General features: G+C 41.8%; 1 protein-coding gene across 2 annotated transcripts in view; it reads right to left on the bottom strand.

Annotated features, from left to right (window-relative positions):
* Nucleotides 1-25,329, bottom strand: part of espn (espin) — a 159,056-nt gene that overhangs the window by 65,701 nt on the left and 68,026 nt on the right. For both annotated transcript variants that reach the window (XM_060852005.1, XM_060852004.1), the window contains exon 8: nt 3,733-3,885. In XM_060852005.1, coding sequence (XP_060707988.1) covers nt 3,733-3,885 — 153 coding nt within the window. The remainder of the gene's footprint in view (nt 1-3,732; nt 3,886-25,329) is intronic.

Below are 25,329 nucleotides of genomic sequence, written 5' to 3'. Positions count from 1 at the left end.
TTCTTTGGTTGATTATCCACAGGTTGCATTTATGTAAGATCTGAAGGTGTATTGCTATCTTAAACTGTAGAAAATATATTCACAAATAAATTCTTTCACCAAAATGATTATCGTTTACTCAACAATGTGGAATCTTTCTGCACTAAGTTGGCAGATATGTGTGCACTGGGGAATGAGTAAGAAACAAAGATTCAAGATGGGCAAAATCAACGTGGCAGCTAGAGCGGGTCTTGCACAGACTGGCAGTTCCTCCCAGTGGTTGGAGATAGTGGTGGACACAGCTGTTCATGGCAAATGGAGGCAGTGGTGGTGGCAGCAGCATGGGCATCCTCCTGGCATTTGGGATTGGAGGCAGCGGTAACAAACCTTTCAAGATGGAGGCAATATCTCTGAGGAGGGCAGCTGGTGTAGGACTCTTGGTGAGATGGTAGTGGCCACCTGGTCTGGCAGTGGAGCAAGGGACTCTTGGCTGCAGTAGGCCCAGAGCAGCGCCAGCAACGTGGTATGCCTGGAGCCAGGATTTCTGGCATCACCGAGTTGGCAGCCAAGGGACTCCTGATTGCGGAGTGAATGTGGGTTCAGCATGGGACTTGGCAAGGGCATCAGTATTGGCTTCAGTAAGGTGGGCCCTGTGGCAAAGAGTTGGTGCCTAATGAGTGGGGACTCCTTTGTTGGTGGGTCTAGCACAGCCTGCGGTGAGGTGGTAGGGGAGGGATGGCAGTGTAGGTGTTGTCAGCGAGTTGGTTCAGTGATCAGGACTCTCTTTCAGTTACATCTTATATAGTTTAACAATAGTTTGAATATTCTTAAACTATTCAAAATAGTGCCAGATTATGGTGATAATTGAAGCTGTCCATTATTTTACTGTATCATTCAAAATTGAATGCAAGTGGCAATAAATATGGGCAGCACGGTGGCACATAGTGGGCGGCACGGTGGCACAGTGGTTAGCACTGCTGCCTCACAGCGCCTGAGACCCGGGTTCAGTTCCCGACTCAGGCGACTGACTGTGTGGAGTTTGCACGTTCTCCCCGTGTCTGCGTGGGTTTCCTCCGGGTGCTCCGGTTTCCTCCCATAGTCCAAAGATGTGCAGGTCAGGTGAATTGGCCATGCTAAATTGTCCGTAGTAGGTAAGGGGTAAATGTAGGGGCATGGGTAGGTTGCGCTTCGGCGGGTCGGTGTGGACTTGTTGGGCCGAAGGGCCTGTTTCCACACTGTAAGTAATCTAATCTAATAAATCATTTATTCACACTCAGAAAAGATTATAACTACCTTTAGATGTTGCTACGTGCAAAATAGACAAAGGGCTATTCAAAAATTAAGATTAATCAGCTTGTTAAATGTGGGATGAACCTGGAATTAGAATTTACTTCAATCCTGTTATTTGTGAGCAAATATGGAGCAAAGCTGATTGTCCTGGAGAATATCCATCCCTCAATCAACATCACAAAAACAGACTGTCACATCATTATCACATTTATGGCAGCTTGCTGTGTGCAAATTGGTTGCCAAGTGTTACAACACCGACTATACGCTGAAAACATATTTATTTATTTAGTTAAAAATGACACAATACCAGGTTATAGTCCAACAGGTTTAATTGGAAGCACTAGCTTTTGGAGCGCCGCTCCTTCATCAGGTGTTGGACTATAACCTGGTGTTGCGTGATTTTTAACTTTGTACACCCCAGACTAACACCGGCATCTCAAAATCATAACATCTTTATTGGTTACAAAACATTTCAAACAGGAGTGATTTTGCATGGATATACAATCAACCCCTAAACTCTGTTGTGAAGAAAAAGTGTGATTTTGGTGATTTTGGGATATTGAGCTTTTCAGAGAAGACTTGCATTCATGTAACATGATTCTCAGATCATCCCCAAAGCATCTGCAACAAAGGAAGACATTTAAAAGTGCAACCACTGTTGTGAGGCAGCAAAGATTTGCTGCTGATTTTAAAAGACAGCACATGCTAATACCCATGTAGTTGCATATCAGTGATAAGCCCTCCTTCATAAAAATGCGCAACATTTTGTATGATCTGTAAACATAGGAAAGATTACACACCCAAATTGGAAGCAGTGGAGTTTTTTTATTGAAAAGCGCAAGCCAAATGGTGGTACAACTATCAATCGGGGTTTTTAGCAAGAATGGAGTAAGGTACAAATGGAGACACGTCAATGTTTCAGAGGAAGAGGTGAATGATCTTGATAGGATATGAGTTTTGAAACTTAGCTCCCATAAGAGCAGTAGGTTGCAACAGGGAACAGGGTAAAATCAAGGTCAGGTGGCTGGAAGACAGTTACTGGCTACAACTTGAGATTGAGAGGAAGATGGCACTTGATGCATGTAGCTCCTCACAATAGGTGAGAGGATAAGGGAAATTTGAAGGAATTTGCAGCAGAATTTTGCCAGAAATGAGTCATGAGTTAACTTTACTTTCCCACAGGCTGCAGAACATTGGAAGGAAGTGCAGCAATCCTCCAGCCAACTCTGGCAATGGACACGATCTCAAATTACTTCAAATAACACTTGCAATCTTTCACCTGGACTGTTTAGTTTTAAAGAAACCTGTCCTGTATTTCCTAGCTGTATTTCCCATATATCCTGTATTGTCACTGGCACAGTGGTTCACAGCATCAGGGACACAGGTTCGATTCCAGCCACTCTCCCAGTGTCTGTGTGAGTTTCGTCTGGGTGCTCTGGTTTCCTCCCAAAGTCCAAAGGTATGCAGGTTGGATAGATTGGCCATGGAAAATGCAGGGTTATAGGGATAGGAGAAAGGGTGGGTCTGGGTGGGATTCTCTTCAGAGAGAGTCGGTGAGGACTCGATGGGCTGAATAGCCTAGTTCCACACTGTAGGGATTAAATGATTTCTCGGAATGATGTAGCACTGAAGGAGGTCATACAGCATTGTGTCTGCCTTTCGGATAACTTCATCATGTGAGCCCTTACTAAGTTAATGATGTTCCAATAGATGGATGAGTGTGTTATTTCAAATAGAAGTCAGAGGAAATTCATTGAAACATATTAGTACATTGGGTGTTGGACTGGGGTGTACAAAGTTAAAAATCACATACCAGGTTATAGTCCAACAGGTTTAATTGGAAGCATTAGCTTTCAGAGCACTACTCCTTCATCAGGTGGATACGCTACCAGACGAAGGAGCAGCACTACGAAAGCTAGTGCTTCCAAATAAACCTGTTGGACTGTAATCTGGTGTTGTGTGATTTTTAACTTACTAGTAAATATTCATGTGGTGACTTCAACCAAATAGCGAATTGCTCCACTTTTCTGTTGTGTTTAATTCCAGCCACAGGCTGGCACTAAGCACATTCCAACCAGGATACTGCAGTTCTTGTTACCTTCACATAACAGTACTGCACTATAAATTTTTAATTGTTAATACAAAAATGAATTTAACCTTAATTTGATATCATGTGGAACTTAGAAGGGAGTGAAATGAATCAAGAATTTATTTTGTCGACGATTTATTCTGGATCAAGGTTGACCCAGTTCCCATGAAAGGTCGTTGACTTGTAACATTAATCAGTTTCTCTCTCCACAAATACTGCTTGACATTTTGGGTGTTTCAAGCATTTTCTGTCTGCACTTCAGCTTTTGCAATAGTTTGCTTTTGTTTACTACCTTGTTACTCTGGCTTGGAGGTTACCCACAATCAGGGTTTTAGATAAACACTTTGTTTAGCTGTGTCATAGAGCAAACTCACCTCCTCATTGGGAGCCATTCCACTCTTCTCCTCTGCGTCGTTTCCCAGACTCTTATAGTAATCTGCCGTGCTGGGCTCTTTGTTAAAACTTCTTGATTTTCGATTTGATTCTACCCTCCTCAGTCTGTTTGGATTTATTTCATTGAGGTTTAACTGTATGTGGAGATAAGGAGGATGGAGGTAAAGATCAAGAGCCAAAACCAAAGAAGTGAAGGCATATGTACATATACAGCAGTTCATCCACAAATACAGTTCATCCACTGTAAATTATGGTCAAACTTCAAACAGTAAAGTACTAGCTGCATTCAGATACAGAACAGCATAGAGTCTAATGTTTATCTGTGTAGTTCAGTCAGGTTGTAGGATTTTGGCATTGTTGAGCTGATTGTCCATACTTGCCTCATATATGTTCTAAGAAGGTGTGTTGCTTTGAAGAGATTGTGTTGCAACTAAATAATTACTTCTGTGGGAATTATTAGTTAACAACTCACCGAAGAACAGAACCACACAGAGAGATTCCTTTCTCTAAAGATCAGACAGTGCTATTCACTGATGACCACAGCAGTTCTTCCAGATTCCTGGCCTCAGCATATACCTTAAAATACCTATGATTTATCATTGATGAAGCCATTTACACATCATTTCAGCTATTCATTTTCTCAATGGGCCACTTTGGAAATTTGACCCAAATTGCCTTAATGTAATTCCTGTAGCTTTTGCACATGCTGTCTTAACTTAGCCTCTGATGGAACAGCTAATGAAGACAGCCACAATGGACGAGGATAATGTAATAAGTGAGATTTATCAGGTAGCCCTTCCCCACATGCACTACACCTCGGGTAGTCCTTCAAGTGAGGCAATGGCAAGCCTGGACGTTAGCTGGGATCTGGTACAGGTCCTTGGTGGTTAGCTGAAACCAATTGCATGGTGTAAAGCTAACAAAAACGGGTATTCAGATCTTGCTGCTGGACCACTAGGAGCAGCGCGATGGCTCAATGGTTAATACTGCGGTGTCACAGCACCGGGAACCCAGGTTTGATTCCTGTCTCGAGCGACTGTCCGGAGTTTGCACAATGTCTGTGTCAGTTTCCTCCCCCAGTCCAAAGATGTACAGATTTGGCCATGCAAACTGCCCAGTAGTGTGCAGGCTAGAAGGACTAGGGATGGGGAGTACAGGATTACAAGGTACGGGTGTGGGTCTGGGTGGGATGCTCTTTGGAGGAGTGGTGTAGACTTGATGGGCTGAATGGCCTGCTTCCACACTCTAGGGATTCTACGATTCACATTTTGGAAGGGTGTGGGGAGGGTCACCCTATTGGCTGTGCCAGATCTAGCTTTATACTTGAAGGGCAGCTAGTCTTGCTTTGTGGAATTTTTTTTAAAAGGAAATCTCTGCTTTTCAAATCTCCAACATTTGAATTTCAGTTGCTGCAGCAAATGAAGATGTCCCAAAGCCAACACAGAACGTACCTACATTGTGACACAGGTCAGTTGTTGGCATTGGTGGTTTCACCTGAAGGTATGGTGGATGATATACACAATCTCCACTATCTCCACATTGCATTGCAGGCTGCTTCCTACATGCCCTCCCCTTGGGAACTTGGATATGTGACACCACTTTAAGGATCGGCTCAGCCTCTGAATTGTATGCTGCCCCTTTAAATATGGGCCTAGCATCCTGGGTTCTAAATTTCCTGAATCTCAGTCCTACAGTGTCAGCTCAGTGAGTTTTGACAGAGGAAACAATGCCAAGCTCAATCCAGTGCTCTATGAGCTAGTGTCCTGCAGCCTAAAGGATTCTAACAGTGAGTCATGGAGGCCACATGTAAATCACCAGCTTCCACTGGGCAGGTTAGATTAGTTTCACTACAGTGTGGAAACAGGGCCTTCGGCTCAACAAGTCCACACCGACCCTCCAAAGAGTAACCCACCCCTCTCTAACTAATGCTCCTAACACTATAGACAACTTAGCATGGCCAATTCACTTGATCTGCACATTTTTGGACTGTGGGAGGAAACCGGAGCACCCGGAGGAAACCCAAGCAGACACAGGGAGAACGTGCAAACTCCACACAGTCGCCCGAGGCTGGAATCGAACCTGGGACCCTGGCGCTGTAAGGCAGCAGTGCTAACCACTGAGCCACCTTGAAAATTTAAGAGACAGGTGCAAATTTCATTAAATTAGAGTGGATTAAATTACATAAAATTGTATTTAAGATCTATGTAAATTGGTGATTCAGCTCATCAATGTACTCCTCACTGCTAATGGGTGAGTGTTCCATTTTCTCACCCTCCCAATGTTGTTGGTTGCTTACAGGTTTGTCACCACTTACACAGTGTGACACATGCACTCCTTACACAATTCTCCATGTTCACTTATCACTTTGCCCACTCAGTGGGCAATGAGCTCCGGCCCTGTGCGTGAGTTTTTTTTAAAATCGATTTGACCAAGGTGTGTGGTTAGAATGATTACTTTCTTTTCATTTAGCGAATTCCAGAAAGTGAGTACATCCCAGGAGATTGTGCTGCATCATGTTATTGGAAAGCTGTTTTGTCCCTCCTTTCATTGTGTTTTCCGCAACTATCCTCAGATGATATTGAGGAGAATAGGCTCAAAATTTTCTCAAAATTGTTCCTCTCCTCTTCGTTCACCTGTTTAACAATTACCCTCAAACTCTTACAAAAAAAACGAGAGAATTGTCAATGCTGGAAATCAGAAACCAAAACAGAAATTGAGAATGAAGTTATAAGCAGGTTTGGCAGCATCTGTAGTGAGAAATCATAGTTAACGTTTCAGGACGAGTGACACTTTCAGTTCTGAACCCAAAATGTTAACTCTGATTTCTCACCACAGATGCTGCCAGACCTGCTGAGCTTTTCCAGCAATCTAGGTTTTTTTGTTTCCCTCAAACTCTTCTTTGCCCTTAGATTCTTTCAATAATGGAATATGGATATTGACAAAGATGATAAAATGTACAGCACATATGATTGGTGTCAGACATGTGGTGTGGGCCTCAACAGTTAAGGTCACCAGCTATCACTAGACTACACCTTACATTAGCTGCATGATGATGCACCTTACCCTGACAATGTGCTCGCAAAAGGTATCTGAATCATTCCAACCTGGTTAGCTTCTTGGCTGAACCAGAAAATCTACTTGGAACCCCATTGCTCCACAATAACTCCAACTAATCCTACCATCCAAATAATAAGAAACAAACAGCAAATAAAATACAGAAAACTCTTCCTTTCTTCAGGACAGATCAACAAAAAGTTGAATTCTAGGAAAGGAGGGACCCCCTCATTATTCAAGACACAAATGCTCAGTTCTCAAAATGTGTTTTGTTCTTGGATATTTCACAAGACCATTGTAGAGTAGTCGGAAAGCTCCATCAAGTTGGTTTCTGGACTTTGTTCACTATGCCTCTATGAAACAATGTGAAATACCAGCAGTTAAGGTTCAGTCTCGACCCATGATCCCTACATGACAATCACAAACTTCATAAACCTGTCATACTCTAATAATCAATTAAACTTCACACCCTCAGTCTGAATGGATCTTATTGACTAGAACTAATGTGTTTAACTGCTCATCCATACTCAGATGGATTATTTTGGTAAAGCCAGTGGAGGGAGTAGCCAAATTGTCCAAGATTCTGGTTGATATTGCAATAAATATTCTCTTCTTTACTTCAGCAATTGCCTTTCACAAAGTGCACCTTGGTGAATGCCAGATGACCAATGAAATGACACCTTTTGAATGTTGAATATTCTATATAATTTGGAATGTTGAAATTATCAATTTAGCCCATTATATTCCACACATGCCTCTTTCCCTACTGCTTCATCTATCCTCATCAGTACATCCTTCCAATTCTTTCTCCGCTGTATGCTGGCTGGCTTCCCCTCAAACGTCTTTATGTCACTCACCTCAACTACTCCCTGAAATGGCATAGTTCCACATTTCAATTACCTTCCCATTGAACAGGATTCTGCTGAATATCTTATTGGATTTATTAGGCTCCATCTTATATTTAGTTTTGGACTCTTGCTAAAGGAAAACATCAAACTTATTAAACCCCTGGAAGTAGGTTTGCCCACTGAGCTGGAAGGTTCATTTTCAGGCGTTTCGACACCGTATTAGGTAACATCTTCAGTGAGCCTCCAGATGAAGCACTGCTGATGATTCCTACTATATATAAATAGAAAGCAGGAACCGTCAGCAGTGCTTCATCCGGAGGCTCACTGATGATGTTACCTGCTATGGTGTCGAAATATCTGAAAATGAACCTTCCAGCTCAGCGAGCAAACCTACATCCAGAACCTCAACCTGAACTACAAATCTTCTCAAAACCCGTTAATAAACCCTTCCTAAATTCAAACACAATTGTCAGGTCACCCTTGAGCTTGTTCTTCTCTGAAGAAACAGACCAATCCTGTTCAGTCTTGTATGAGCAAGAAATCCTCTCAGTCCTGGTATCATCCAAGTAGTTGTGTCTCCTCCAGCGCCTCTACCTTCTTGTTTGTAATTTGGAGAACCCGTTTATTACACTCAGAGAGTGATCAACACGAGGTTTAACAGAACCTCTCTGCTTTTCCTATCCTATTCTGCTTTCACTAACTCTCCAAGCTACCACAAGAGAAGCAGAAACTGGCATAGAGATGCCAGAGGATTGCCATTCCTTGCAGAATTGTGCCCCATTGGAAACCAGCTCTTTTGAGAGAAGAAGGGAAATTAAATGCAAAGAGCTAAGCCCTCAGACAGGTTATAGCATTGAAGATTCTCAGGGAATAATTTGCTGGGATACTCTGGGGACAATGAGCCACACCTGTCACCGACAGGTATCAGAAAACCATAGACAGACTGCACACAAGCTGCTCAAACGTTGGGCATACACAATGGGTCACTACTTTTACAGGAATTCACTCCACACAGGGATAAATGGCCAAGAATTCATATTTTAAGAGCAACATAGAGAGATGTGTGAGACAGATTTCAGAATTTTCACTGTTCAGTGGAAAAAAAACATTAGCTCCGTGGGCCCAGAAGGGACTAACGCCTGAAAACTGATGATAAATCATAAATCCCAAGAGAAGACCTCACACGATAAATAAAAATACATTATGTAAACCTGGCCTGGTGAGGTACTATAGCTTTGCAAAAGTCAGGCTCCAAATCCAATCACGTGACATTTCAAAGCCATGGTGTTGGATTTGTAAATGCAATTCACAAAACCAGAAATGGGAGTGTGCACAACCTGCTTCTAATTAATTGTGAGCAGGATCTAAAATATAATTCACATTAAGTTCCAAAACAGCAATTTCATTTCAAAGTGACAGATTAACTCTTCAAATCCTCTCAGGATAAAATGCTACATCTTTCTTTGCCTGAAGCGATTTCCAGTGTTTGGAGAGATTGTTATCATTCTCACTAAAAGTTTAAAATGCAAGGGTGAGGAAGGTTGCAGGCAAAACGATGAGAGCAGACAGCTCCCTCCTGAGCCTGTCTGAATGCCTTTGCCCTGTCATCCAGTTCTGATACGGACTTTTCCAAGCATGCAAATGTTCCCTCTTGCAACAAATTGTTTTTCTTCATATTTGAAAAAAATTGTCGAGTAATTTAATGCCAGGAGGTGAAACTTGGCAGAGTGAGTGCAAATGCAAAGCCAATCAGTGGGATAATACATCACCGTATAGCTTGTCTCCTTAACATTCTCAGTATCAGTGGGGTATGCACCTGGAAATTAATATTGAATGTAACAAACGTAGTGCAATAATCATGGGGAACTTTACATCACTAGATATGGGTTATTTAAGGTAGATTTTGGAGCTAGATCAAAAGGTATGTTAAACATTTAAAATAGAGTATTAGATTCATAAAATTGTACAGCATGGAAACAGACCTTTTGGTTCAACTCATCCATGCTGACCAGATAACCTGAATTAATCTAGTTCCATTTGCCAGCATTTGGCCCATATCCCTTTAAACCCTTCCTATCATATACCCATCCAGAAAAATGTAATTGTACCAGTGTCCACCACTTCCTCTGGCAGCTCATTCCATTCACACCGTGCCCTGCTTGAAACAGTTGCCCCTTAGGTCTCTTTTACAACTTTCCCCTCTTAGCTTAAACCTTTTAGTGTTGGATTCCCCTACCCTGGGAATAAGACCTATTTAATTTATAATTTGCAACAAATATTCAGTGCTTCAATGGTTTTAAAACAAAATCTCACAGCAAATATGGTCTGACCATGAGAGGTTAAAGATACTGCTTTAGTGTGTCATGAAAGCAGGAAACCTCACTATATAAAGTTTATTCACCTGCACACACACAACATGGGTGCTGGAGAAAAAATAAGCATTACCGCAGTTAGGCGGTAGTGTGGGGGAGTAATAAAAAAAAAACAGGAGTATCAGGGGTTCTGTTCACTCTAGAAACCAGCTGTGTCCTAGGTGGGTCAGTGTAAGGTACTATACACGTGTAAATACAGGGTGACTTAGTGATGGGATACCAGCCTTCATGGAGATATTTCAGTGGCACTAGAGACAAACGCACACCTATGGAGATCCATTTTCAACAGTCATCTTTGACTTGGGGAAAGCAATTCTGAAATCATTCCGCTATTTGGGAACAAAAGAAGAACAAAAAAAAACAACATTCATGGATAAGCGCTTAAAATGTTATAATATTCAAGGCTATGGGCCAAGTGCTGAAAAGTGGGGCTAGTGTCGATAGGTCAGCACCGATTCAATGGGTGAAAGGGACCTTTCTGTGTTGCATTACTCTACAATGATACAGCAAAGTCTTCAGAAGAGGCCAGAATTCAAGCAAAACTCGACAGTCACTGCAGCTACTTCAGCTGTACAGGTTAAACATTGATGAATTAATTAAAATAAATCCAAAATTTATTCTAAAACTAGCAGTTGTGAAGTTACCAAATCATTCGTCCTGTTCTAATTCACAAATGACCATATTCTTAAACAGAAACGACCTTAAACCCTACTCATTTCACTATGTACCCCATCATGCCACAAGTGGTGAAGCTCATGCAATGATTTTCTGATCCCTATCTGTAAGTAGCAAATGAAAACAGGCGTTTGCCAACACAAAGAGGATATAATAGACTCTGCTCCTTCATCCATTCTAATATAAGGTTTTGCCACCTTTGTTCGGTATTTGAAAGCACAGAGGAAGTAATTCAACGTAAAGGGATCTTGGGGCAAAGTTCAAGAGAAAGAAACGTGATGTCTTAAAAGAATGGCTAAAAATGGTGAAAAACATTGGAAATGAAGATTAGACCAGGTCACAAAAGTGAAAGAAGTCACTGTACCAGATCATGTAAACACTTATAGGCGAGAACGAGGATTTTGAAAGTGAATGTGGAATCAGTACTACCTGCTCAGAATTGAGGTAATAGAGGCTGCAGGTAGAAACAACATGCACAACACCAGTTTAGCAGGGTTGGAGTTTATGGAGTGCGGAAGTTAGGATGCCAGCAAGAACAGCATTTGTAAAAACCAAGTCGGCATTATTAAAGGAATGACTGAGGGTATCTGTGACAATAAGGCAGAGAAATGCATTATTACAAAACAAAGGGAGAAGGCGACCTTCTCAATGGGATTGATTCAAGTACTGGTAAAAACAAGGACTGCAGATGCTGTAAATCAGAGTCTAGATTAGAGTGGTGCTAGAAAAGCACAGCAGGTCAGGCAGCATCCAAGCAGCAGGAAAATCGACGTTTCGGGCAAAAGCCCTTTATCAGGAATAGAGATTCAAGTACTCCTGAGCCTTCCTTCATGAAAGAAAAGACAGCCATCTTATCAGTCCTTTCCTGATAAGTATAGTCACACATTGCAGGTATAAGAACATAAGAAATAGGAACAGGAGTGGGCCATTCAGTCCCGCAAGGCTGCCCTGCTATTCAACAAAACCATGGCTGAACTATCCTAAACCTTAATTCCTTTATCATGCCAGCTCATCGTAAGCATCAACGCCCTGATATTTTAGAAACCTATTTACCTCCTCTTTAAATATTTTCATTGATCTAGCCTCCACAATTTTCTGGAGGCATGAATTCCAGTACATCACTACCCTCTGGGAGAAGAACATAAAACAGTACAGCACTGGAATGGGCCCCTCAGCATACCATGTCTGTGCTGAACATGTTGTCATTCCAAACTAAATTCCTAAAAAATTCCTTTGCATCTCAGTTTTAAATTAGGGTCCCGCTATTCTGTAACTACAGCACCTAGACTGACATCCCCCCACTGGTGGAAATTTTTTGAGAGGTCATTTTTCAAGGTTTTTCTGTATGAATCTCCTCTGCACCCTCTTCAATCTTTGCATAATATTCAATGCCTATGCTGCGTGAACTTAGTTGTATTCCTTGACTTTTTAATGGGTGAATTGTTTGAAAAGTTTAAAATATTAATACAGATAAGCTATTTCGCTCTATTGAGGGAATCAAATGTGAGGGATATAATCTTAAAATTATAACCACCCCATTTAAAAAGAAAATCAGGAAGTGATTTCTCCATATAAAAGTCATGAATTTCTGGAATTTTCTCCCATTAAAAGGTTAGAGCTCTGAGGAACAATTGGAGCTTTTGAGGCTGAGATTGGTAGTTGCATGGGTCTTGAGGGATTATGGAGCTAGATCAATGGAATCAGTACAACAATTAAATTGAAGGACAGAACATGCTGATGGGCTGAATGGCCTATTCATGTTCTTTATTACGGAAAGTATCTCATTTCCTAAACTACAAAAATTTAAACTACTCTCTTTACGATGCCAATTTCCTTCTGTCAGTATTTGCAGAAACAGAATTATTGTCATACTCTTAATGCTTTGGGTCCTGTATCTAAGGAAGGATGTGCTGGCTTTGGAGATGGTCCAAAGGAAGTTTACAACAATTATCCCAGGGAAGATGGGTTTGTCATATGAGGAAAAGTTAAGGACGCTGGGTCTGTACTCGATGGAGTTCAGAATGATGAGGGGAATCTGGTTGGAACATACAAAATACTGAGGGGCCTGGATAGAGTGGACATGGAGAAGATGTTTCAACCAGTGGGAGAGACTAGGACCCGAAGGCACAGCCTCAGAATGAAGGGACAACCTTTTGGAACTGAGATGAGGAGGAATTTCTTCAGCGAGAGGGTGGTGAATCTGTGGAACTTGTTGCTGCGTAGGGCTATGGAGACCAAGACATTAAGTGTATTTAGGACAGAGACAGAGGAGTTCTTGATTAGTATGGGGATCAAGGGTTACAGGAGAATACAGGGGAATAGAGTTGAGATACATATCAATCATGATCAAATGGTGAAGCAGACCTGATAGGCTGAATAGCCTAATTCTGATCCTGTATCTTGTGGTTTTATGGTCTTTTGTCACCGAGCTCTTTCAAAAGCTCTTTTCACATGTCTTTCCAAATTCTCTTTATCCTTTGTACTTTATCGTACGATTGGGGAAGCAGTTAAAGCTCAGCTACAATTGTGATAGTGGCCATGAAGGCAGACCATGACTAAACTGCAACACTGTCAGGAGTTCCAGCTTTCGCAAAGGATGATAAATCCTGTCTGGTTGATGAAATAATCTGAAAGTCTTGGAAGAAACATGGAAACCAAACTGCACCCAGCAATTCGATGATTGAAAAATATCTTGAAAAATACATTTTACCGCACTGCGGTGAGGGCCTTTTGGGGTTAACTGGCAGACCATATCATTACAATTTCACTGAAGGTAATGCCCTGGTGGTAATACTGCTCGACTATTAATCCAGAGACCTAGGTAATGTTCTGGGGACGTGGATTTTAATCCTGCCATGGCAGCTGGTGGAATGTGAATCCAATTAAAACCTGGAATTAAGAAGCTAATGATTATCATGAAACTATTGTGATTGTCAGGGAAAATCCATGTGGTTCACTAGTGTTCCTTAGTAGGGACATGATGGCTCAGTGGTTAGCACTGCTGCCTCTGAGCACCAGGGATCTGAGTTCAATTCCAGCCTCTGGCGATTGTGTGGAGTTTGCACATTGTCTGCATGGGTTTCCTCCCACAGTCCAAAGAATTGCGGGTTAGGTGGATTGGTGTCCAGGGATGTGTAGGTTTGGTGGATTAATCATGGAAAATCCAGAGGTACAGGAATGGGCTGGGCCTGGAAGGTGCTCTTTGAAGGGTCAGTGTGGACTCGATGAGTGAATGGCCTGCTTTCACACTGTAGGGATTCTATGATTTAAGAAATGAAACTGCCATCTTGACGTGATCTGGTCTACATGTGACTCTGGGACCACAGAAATGTGATTGATGCTCAATTGCCCTCTGGACAATTATGGGATGAGGAATGAATGCTGGTCTAGCCAGGAATCCCACATCCTTGGAATGACTTAGGGGCAGGCAGTAAATGCTGGCTCAACCAGTGATACCAAGTGAATGAATAAAGACATTTAGAGGCAATATCACTGGGAGCACACGTGGTCAACTCAGAGGATGTGACTTCCTGTGTTTGTAATGACTTACAGTATGTGATGCACTCATTTCTGAGCATGGACTAGGCCCAAAACACACCAATTTAACAGCAACCAACCAAACTGGTTCCCCTACTAAACTTGTGACAACCTTCTTTAGGTGTCTGAACAAACTGGACCTTTACTATTAACTTCTGCCCAACCATGCAAATATCTTGACATAAGACGGGGCAAGGATTCAGCTTGGTTCTAAGTGCTCCCATACTTCAATCAATCATTATCATAAAAACGAGCCAGAGCATGATTCAGCAGTTTTAAAAGCAAAAAAAAAGGAGAGAAAACTGAAATGGCGAAAGAAGCTTGAGGGCTGCTGAGATGGATTCGGAAACAGTGTGCAATTCCCTTTATCCAAATGTACAACACAGTTTCTTGGCTTACATCTGCAGGTGTCTGCTGGTGAAATAATCGGTTGTATGCACTGCTCAGAAGAAGCAGTATTCAAAGAGTTAAAACAATGAGCGAGTGTTTGTCTATTAAAACAAACACAGCTGCAGCTTCCACAATAGCCTAGCCTACTCTTTGGCAATACATTAAAGCAGTTAAGCAGAAAGATTTATATTTATACAGCATATTTCACCACTTTGGGACATCCCAAAGAGCTTTACAGCAAGCAATGTAGTTTTCAAATGCAGTTGCTGTTGTAGGAAATGCAGTTGTCAATCTGCACACAGCAAGTTCCTACAAACAGTAAAGAGTATTACTGAGTATCTCAGTCATAACCATAAAGCAGAATGTACATACAGAAAGCTTCATATTTTAAATTGTGTGGCCCTATCCTTTACAGACAGAAAGAACATGTGCACACAGTACACCTGTTTCAACTAAAACAAAAGGTGACCAGACACTCTGGTTCATTTCTCAGGGCAATGCCTTGTCCAATCAAAGCCAACCTGCCTAATTTAAAAATGAACATGGATTGGCAGTTAACCATTAGTCTTCATTGAACTGGTGCATTCTCCATGGCAACACTTTTACAAATGGGTTTCCTCCAGGTGCTCCGGTTTCTTCCCACAATCCAAAGATGTACAGGTTAGGTGAACTGGCAATGGGAAATTGCCCACAGTGTTCAGGGATGTGTAGGTTAGGTGCATTAGTCAGGAATAAATGTAGGGGAATGGGTCTGGATGGCTTATGCTTCAGAGGGTTGGTGTGTACTTGTTGGGCTGAAGGGCCTGTTTCTACACTGTAGGGATTCTATGAGTCAGAGACCACGTGCTGAACTCTCCTCACACACAGTATAAATTTGGTTGCTCCCCTTATTGATATTGTGAATTGTCCTGATGTGTGCCAGATGAAACACTTCAACAAAATGAATCTTTTTTCAGCAATAATCAAGTGCTGTCCTATCAAATGACTATTTGTAAACAGCAATGGGTTAATTCATCGAACAATCTGCTTTTAGTGATACTGATTGAGGGCTAAGTACTTGTTCGAACACTTGATGGAACTCACCTATACTTCTTCAAATTATTATCATGGGATCATTTATATCCACCTGAGGGAGCAACTGGGCACAGATATAGTCTTGTCAACATCGCTTATAACCAAGAAAAAACATTTTGAATAAGGTTGTTGATTTAAAGAGAGAGTGAATTAAACCTGCGTTTCCCCTTTCACTCCCCTTTGCACCATTTTGAAATCAAAAGTAGGAAGGTTATGCTGCAGTTACATGATTGTATGTGCAAACTGATTTTTGGTAATCCTGTGTAAATGCATTGGAAGCAGTTCAGAAAAGGTTAATCAGATTAATACTTGTAATGGATGGGGTTTTAAAATTTTCTTCATTCATTCACAAAATGTGGGATTGCTGGCTAGGCCAATGTTAATTGATGTCCACAGGGCTGTTAAGAGTCAACTATGTTGTTGGTAGGTCCAGAGTCACATGTAGGCCAAACCAAGAAAGGACAGCAGTTTCCTTCCCTAAAGGACATTAGTAAATGAACAGGACTTTCCTGATATTCAACAGCCGTGTCGTGGTCATCATTCTATTGAATTTCCATGGTGGGATCTGAACACAAGTCCTCAAAACATTACCTGGGACTCTGGATGAATAGTCTAACAACAATACCATTAAGGCATCACCTCCCCTTTGCTTATGAGGAAAGGTTGGTCGGGTTGGGCTCAGATATGCTGGAATTTAGAAGGGGAGGAGGTGACTTGACTGAAAGGCTTTTGCTCCCAACGTCGATTTTCCTGCTCCTCGGATGCTGCTTGACCTGCTGTGCTTTTTCAGCACCACTCTAATCTTGAAATATACAAGATCCCAAGGGATTTTGACAGCATGAATGTGGAAAGAATATTTGGTCTTATGGAAGAATCTAGAACTAGGGGTCACTGTTTAAAAACTGAGGGTCAATTATTTAAGACAGAGATGAAACATTTATTTTTCACAGACATTTGGGAGTCAAGTGTCTGTTCCTGAAAGTAGAATCTTTCCCGACTCAGGCGACTGACTGTGTGGAGTTTGCACGTTCTCCCTGTGTTTGCGTGGGTTTCCTCCAGGTGCTCCGGTTTCCTCCCACAGTCCAAAGATGTGCGGGTCAGGTGAATTGGCCATGCTAAATTGCCCGTAGTGTTAGGTAAGGGGTAAATGTAGGGGTATGGGTGGGTTGCGCTTCGGCGGGTCGGTGTGGACTTGTTGGGCCGAAGGGCCTGTTTCCACACTGTAAGTAATCTAATCTTTGAATATTTTCAACACAGAGATGGGCAGATTCTTATTAGGCAGGGGAAAGTTTGGTGCCTGAAGTAGGTGTGAACTGTCCTTGAGATTACAATCAAAATTAGGCATGATATCATTGAATGGCGGAACATGCTCGAGGGACTGAATGGCCTACTCCTGCTGTTTGTTGATACAGACATATTCTATAGGTTTTGTTCCTTTGTTACATTTAAGATCGTGATTTAAATGGAGATGATATGACTTCTGTCTTATTCTTCACCCTAATAGGTATTTTCTGATGTTGATGGTAATGGTTTTGAGGGAGTTAATATTCATGTTTCATTTACTCCATCCACTCACCATGTTTGGGTGGTGATAGGGAATTCTACTTTATCTTTCAGATGGTGCAGATTCCCCACTATCAACATCCTGGGGACTACCGTTAACCAGAAACTGAATTGGAATAGCCACATATAGATACTCTGGCTACAAGAACTGGTCAGAGCCTGGGAGTACTGCAGCAAGTAGCTTACCTCCTGAATCCCGAAAGCCTGTCTACTATCTCGATGGCACAAGTCAGGAATGTAATGGAACACTCCTCACTTGCCTGGATGAGAAAAACACTCCAGAACTTAATGCCATCCAGTAAGAAGCAGCCCATTTGATTGGCATCACACTCACAAGCATCCACTTCCTTCACCACCAATGCTCAGGATCAGTAGCATGTACCAACTACAACATGCACTACAGAAATTCACCTTGGCTCCCCTGACAGGACATTCCAAACCCACAACCACTTTCACCTAGAAGATAACAGCTACAGTTACCAGGTTCCCTCTAAGCTAATCACTATTCTGACTTGGAAAGATATCAACATTTCTTTACTGTTGCTGTGTCAAAATCCTGGAACTCCCTCCGAAAGGAATTGGTGGGTCTACCTATATTAAATGGACTGCAGAGGTTCATGAAGGTAGTTCACTACCAGCTTCTCAAGAGCAGCAAGGGATGGGCAATAAATGCTGGCCCAGCCAGCACACCACATCTCATGAATAAATTTTTAAAAATGCATCTGCATCAGTTCCCTAAGATCCTTAGTAATTATGTTTGAGGAATTGTATTTGCACTTATCACTATCATGCAATTAAGGTTCTTGTTATTAAGAATAATGCCTCTTCTGGAGATACTTCACAGTGGTGTATCCTTTAACACTAAATCTGTAGTTGGACCAAGGATAACACCAAGGACAAAGGAGGACTGATGGCCATGAACTATCAGAAACAACTCTTACCCTCAAATCGTGGTCGAAGTGGCAAACACCCCATGGTCCCAGAAATAGTCATTTGAAGAAGTGTTTCATCCCCGACACCTGGGTGAAACTACTCATGATGAAGAAGATAAAAAAAGCGAGCTATTGTTTGGGCTGTTATTTCATTCAGAACTTGCTTGTATGCACCAGTAATCATTCAATCACAATTACCATACAGGAGGTGGTCATTTCAGTTCTCTGAAAAGGGCTATACAATTAGTCTCACCACCTCTGCTCCTTCCCTACAGCCCAGCACTTTGACCCCCTCTTTAAATCTTTATCAAATTCTATGTTGAAACTGCAGTTTAAACTGCTTCAACCATCCTATCCGACCAGATCATGACAACACATCCTTCAAGCGCCTCTCCCTCTGAACGGAAAGGAGCTATAATCTGAATATGAAAACTGTCAACTTGTCTTTCGGGCAAGCACATAAGTTAAATAAATTTGAAATTAAAAGTTAAATTCCAAAATGGTTCCTTTCAGCCAACAATAAGGGGAATGAAAGCAATAAGTTCTCACCTGCCTGGCTCAGCTTTACTCACTTATCAGGCTTTAGGACCACAGCACATCCTGCTTTAGAAAGACAATTGTCACACACTTCTGAGTTCCATCTGTGAATGGAGCCTCCAGTTGAGAGGTAGCCACAGCTTTGCATTCCCATGTTAGCAACTAAAAGGCTTTTGTAATACTTTACACCTGCCGATATTAACCCACAAGTTGTAATTTTGCCAAATGGGAACAGGTTGTTGACATTAAACAGCGTGTCACAGGAATTTGTTAATGATGCATCAGAGTTTGCAATGGACAGCCAAGAGGCTGTGTTGGGTTGAAGGCTTGCACTCTGTTCTGGAAGTGCAGCACTGACCAGTTCGGGGTAAGTGGTTCCAACGCAGTGGCTTTTGAGGGCCTTTACAGGCAGAAGGGAAAATCCCAGATCGAGGGCCCCCTCCCTGTAACTGGGCAGCCAGCAGCAGACCAGCTGCATTTAGGATAACCAGGCCTACATATAGCCTAACCCACCATCCTTAAAAGAGACCAACTCCCTTTTGAAAGGTGCTACTGAACAATGTACTGATCAAGGCATCTCCTGCAAACGTCCAGAGTGCCACCTACCAAAGGCCTTAGAATCAGGCAAAAATGAGTTTCTACTCACTTAGATTTTGGACATTTTTATGTTCCCTTCACACCAAGATTTGTCTTTTCAGCCATCAGCAAAAGTTCACCTCATGAAGTGAAACTATTCCCAATGGGTTTGAATTCCCACATATCCATCGTAAGACCATAAGACATAGGAGCAGAAATTAGGCCATTCAACCATTGAGTCAGTTCCGCTATTCAACCATGGCTGATATGTTTCTCAACCCCATTCTCCTGCTTTCTCCCTGTAACCCTTTATAATAAAGAACCTCTCTATCTCAGTCTTACATGGACAGAAGGCCAACAATAGGGTCCATCTAAAATGCAGCACTTTTTATTTTTCCATCAGAATTCCTAGGTTAAATCAAAGTCACACATTGCATTAAAGAAACCATCGTTACTTCCCTATTCTACTGCCTGATTACTTTTCAATTGAAATCACACAGAGGTTAGTTGAATGGAGTGGTGAATCAAATCCAATTACAACAGTTCAACAAAGTTATTGACATTAAAACTACAAAGCCAAAAATACAAGCATTGAAAAGAATATCACAGTATGAATTTTCAGAGAAAAACATGCTACATACAACCCTCTTCCAAGTCTCACTGCAATATTCCTGGAACTAAAATTCATCAAGCTCTGTATATTTGTACAGAAATTAAATCTGTTAAAAATCAAAATCTGATATCTACATGAACCTTACATTACCAACAAAGTCTCTGTATCACTAGAATAAGAGAAGGATGTAAGAAAAGGACAGAAACATTCAAATGACATTGCAACTCGAGTGCAATTTTGATTTATCTTTGTAGCATTTCAAATGGAATGACTCATTGTAAAGATAATTTTAATCAAACTATCTTAGTTAAATTGGGTTTCACTTTCTCCCCCAGGTGTTCCAGACACAGAAACCAAAACATTCATGAATCTAAAACAGGCACAATGTTAAGATAGGTACCAGGCTTGTAAACTGAAATGTTTTTCTTACCTGAGGTTGCATGGGCATAGTCTAGAAGCTACTGATCCTTCAATAGTAGAATTGTACAGTAACCCAGAGTTGATACCTGAAACACCAGCTACACACTAGCTACCTTCTACTGTTACCATGACCCTAAATATATTATTTAAACCTATCAGCTGAAATGTCAATGACATCATTCATACTTACTGCCCAATCAAGTTCCTCCTTGCTTGTGTGCAAGGTTTTTTTTCCTTTCTTTACATATTGAACAATAAATAATGGTTAAGCTATTGTCTCCCTGTGCACTCCACCTCACTGAAGACAAAACATGTAGAAATGAACATCAGAGAATATGCAACAAAGGCCCAATTACAGAGATGAACCCGAATGGACACAGAAAAGAGAGAGAATCCTTGATGCCAAAGCTAAGAAATTTGTGGACCACTGCCTCAGGAACATTTTGTGATTGATCTTTGCACTGGGTCAAGTTAACTAATATCAGCCAGAGGGCCAGGAAGCAACAATGTACCTCAATGTCTTTGACAGACAATTAAAAAATTAACCACAGTAATCACCATCGACTGCTGTGTTGTGCCTTTACCTGGAAAATGTGCATATGGGACAATCTCAAACCACGGGTTCAAAGGCTCAAGTCACATTCCTGATCCTGCTGCACAAAACCCAGCCTGACACTTCAATGGGAGTGCTGCACTGCCGAAGGTGCCAGCTGAGATGTTAAATTGTGTGCAACTGCATATGGAAAGATCCACTGGCACTACTCAAGGATGAGTAGGAACCTTGGCTCCTTCAATATATCAGTGTTGGCTGAGCCTTCAGTTATGATGTGCACTCACGATAGAACTCTCGGCCTTAAGCTCCACATTTTGTCACAATCCCTTCCACTCCCAAACGTGCATCTTTAACTCTTCATTTTGTAGCAATTCTCTCAACATCTTGCTAACTTTAGGGGAGGTGATGGCCTAGTGATATTATCACTGGATGATTAATCCAATGACTCAGGTAACATCCTGCAGACCCATGTTCAAATCCCACCATGACAGATGGCAGAATATGAATTCAACAAAGCGTCTGGAAAAACCCATCTGGTTCACTAATGTCCTTCAGGGAAGGAAACTGTCAACTCTACATGTGACTACAGACCCACAGCAATGTTGTGGTTGATATTTAACTACAACTAGAGACAGGTAATGAATGCTGGCCCAGCCAGGAGCACCCACATCCCATGAATAATTAAAGAAAAATTGTCCAGTTCCTCTTCACAAACTGATTTGAAGAATTTTGTTCCATAAATATGAGGAATTAATGTTGACAGGTACAAAGAACAGAGAACATTCTAACCAGTTCTCCAAGAGTATTCATTGCAGCAACAGAAACCAAATAATGGACTCGTGTGGTTAAACACATTTCCTCAAAGAACACTCATCCAGGCAAGTGGGGAGTATTCCATCACACTCCTAATGTGTGCCTCGTAGATGGTGGAAGGTTGGGGAGTCTGGAGGTGAATAACTTGCTGCAGTATTCCTAGCCTCTGACCTGCTCTTGTAGCCATTATGTTTATGTGGTGAATCCAGTTGAGTTTCTGATCAATGATAACTCCCAAGATGTTGATTGTGGGGGAATTCAATGACGGTAATGCCATTGAATGTCAAGGAGTGGTGGCTAGAATATAAGCAGAATTGCATGTTTTCCTTTAAATGATGCCATGGAGTCTTCATTGAACATTTAACACATCAACAAGGCAGGATAAACTCCATTCACAATGAGTTCAACCACCTTCTGGGTATTCTGTTCCTTGAAACGAATTCCTTCACCCATATTGCTTAGTAATAGTCATTGTCCCTACTGGGGTTGGCTATTTATGGCTACTCAAAGGATATTCATTTTGCAGACCCAGTCAGTGACTGTCACAGGCTGAACCAGGCTCCAGTTCTATGTTTCAGCCTGAACTGAGTTTTCAGCATCATATGTGCGTCATTACCAGGATCACCCTATTCTATAGCTGCAACAAAACCCAACTGCAATTTTAAAATTCCCATCATTTCCTCAAACCTTCCAAGCTCTAGCCCTCCCCATCTGTGATCGATCCAGCCCCAGAATTCAGTAAGTATCAGCACTCCTCTAATCCTGGCATTTGAGAATTCCTGATTTTAACCATTCCACTATAGGTAGCCATGTCTTCTATTGTGGAAGAACAAAGCTCTGGAATGCATTGCCTAAGCTTCTCCAACTCACATTATTTTGTTCTCCTCCTGTAAGGCACTCCTGAAAACATATCTCTTTGACTACGTTTTAGACATCTGTCCCACTGAAGGGAGGTGATAGCCTAGTGGTATTATCACCAGACCACTAATCCAGAGACCCAGGGAATGGTTAGGGATCTCTGACTCAAATTCTACCGTGGCAGATGGCGGCATTTGAAATCAATTTCAAGTAAAGCTGGAATGTACAGTTTGATAATGAGCAGGAAATGATTGTTGGGGGAGAACCCACCTGGTGCAATGATGTCTTTTAGCATCTGGTCTTGCCTTCATGTGACTCCAAGGTTAACGCAATGTGATTGACTTTTAACTGCCCTCTCAGCTGGCTTAACCAGCCTGTATTCTGTGAATGAATTTTAAAATTCTCCTAATACGTGTTAGTATTATTGTTTATTTTCTGATGCCTTGAGACTTATTATTTATTAGGGGCACCATATAAATATCCAAATTGTTGTTGTTATATTTGCGCACTGTATGCCAACACTTCCCAACCTTTTTCCTACTGTGATCCTGTTTTGAGGCTTGCCATACCTCCTCAGGGACCTTTTTCTGGGAGGAGGCGAGGGTGATGCAGGAGAGCAGAAGACCATTAAGAGAGGGGAAGGGAGGGGGGGGTGGTTTGATCATTGCAGTGGGAGGGGTGGGTCAATCCCAAGTTTTCACTAGACACTCCAACCCCGACTTTACGATGCTCTACTGAAAGCAACAGTGCAACTTGTCCCTACAAATTATTAAATACTGACAGAAGCAACTTTTGTTGTCCTGTTAATCTTCATTTTGAGTGCTAAGTACCTTGGAAAGTTGTTAGGTTTTTGATTGTTATATAGGGGTCAATGCTACTCTCAAAAGTACCTAATTGTTGTTTTCCCTTTCATCTCCCTTCAGTAATCACTCTCCCTTTCAGCTTTTGTTTTGTCACATAACTGCATTGCTTTCTCTCTGATGACCCAATTTAAAAGTATCTTTTTCCCGAATAATGAATTGTCACCAAATACTTGCAGAAGGGAATTTCAATTTTTAATGAGCCGAGAGCTCACTGGAGCCCTGGTCAAAGCCACAAGGGAAATGCTGAGCCAGACAGAACCAGATAATTACACGAAGGACTAATTTGACCAAACATCATTTACAAGTAATTTTTTTTCAATTAATTAGATTGATCGTGACAAATGGGAACTGCACAAATACAAAACTTCAAGCCAACCAGACTGGAAGAACCAGCCCCTTCCTATCTTTTCCTCTCTCATTTAAAAGAAAGAAAACTTGTATATATACATTGCATCTTGAATGAATTCCAGATGTCTGAAAAGCACGTCACAGGTTTCTCTCTTTGACATGCCGTCATTGTTGTGAAGTGGGAAAGATGGTAGGCCAATCCTGATCAGTAAGATCCCAAAGGTAGCCCTGTGACAATGACCAGATAATCTGCTTTAGTGAATGTTGGTTGAGGGATAAATGTCAGCCTATTATAGTGTCATGGGTCCTTCCACCTGAGTGGACAGACCGAGCCTTTATTTAATGCCTCATCGAAGGGCCTCAGTTAAATCTCTCATCAAAAAGACAGCATCTCCAACTGTGCAGTCCTCCACCCATTCATTGTGATAATGTCAGGAGCGATGTATTTCTCTAATCTCTGGAGTGGTAGCTGAAGCTCCAATCAGTTGACACAGGGGAGGAAGAGCTACACACTGAGGGGCACTGATGACACCAAGATACCAACATCTCCATTCCCAGAGCGGAAATGTGAAACTGCAACTCCCAAAAGGTTGTTGAGGCACACCTGAAAATTCCAGTCTTTCGAGAATGTTAAATTCTAGTTCAGCAGCAGATTTAAAGGCCACAGAACCAAGATAGATAGATTCAAGGCTGGCCTGGTGTCATTAATGACTGAGCAATATTGAGGGATGAATGGGATCCCTCTATTTAAACATGTTATGTCTAATGTGGGCATCACTGAAACTGCCCGATAAGTTCCTTCCAGCCACCAGGACACCAGTAGTTGAAAGAGGATCCTATTCCCCCAGCTCTTTCCCTATTGCCCTAGAAAAATGGTCGAATGGCCTTGTGTTTCCCCGCGTAGATTACCCGTCCCTAAATGTGAATCTAACAGCACTGGCCGCGGGGTGGGGACAGGGCACTCCTAACCCTCCACTTTATTTTTTTCCAACGAAAACTGTGGGCCATCCACTTTCACATTAAACCAAGAACTTGACCGTCCTCCAACAGTTCCTCTGTGTCACTCAACAAGGAACCCTCAACTCACATCAGTTTATCCAGTCATTATCACATTGCTGTGTGTGGGAGCTTGCTGTGAACAGAATTTCCCATATTCAAACAGTGACTACACTCCTTGTGTTGCAAAAAACTTCAGTATGGTGTAAAATTGAGAAACTGGATAAGTGCAACTCCTTGCATGATGTTGTTGCTATACTGATGTTTCATATAAACTCTGTATTGAAACAGCATCAACTCCCATTAGCTTTCTGCTTCACCCAAGTTCCAAAAAGATTATGCAACCAGTGCAGGTCCTTGAACAAGCAGGAAGACTGAGACTGACGACATTCCCAGGCCGAGAATTAAATGGAATGAGTTATTTTGTTATATTAGTACAGCTGTCTGCATCAGGTTTGATGTTAATTAAACAGTGTAAGTTTTCCTAATGGGGCAGAGTGTTCAGTCAGTGCTCACTGGTCAATAAATAAAAGCAACTGATTCTCACAACAACCCT

The sequence above is a fragment of the Hemiscyllium ocellatum genome, chromosome 37 (assembly GCF_020745735.1).
Source record: "Hemiscyllium ocellatum isolate sHemOce1 chromosome 37, sHemOce1.pat.X.cur, whole genome shotgun sequence".
NCBI lineage: Eukaryota > Metazoa > Chordata > Chondrichthyes > Orectolobiformes > Hemiscylliidae > Hemiscyllium > Hemiscyllium ocellatum.
This window is presented reverse-complemented; position numbering and strand designations above follow the sequence as displayed.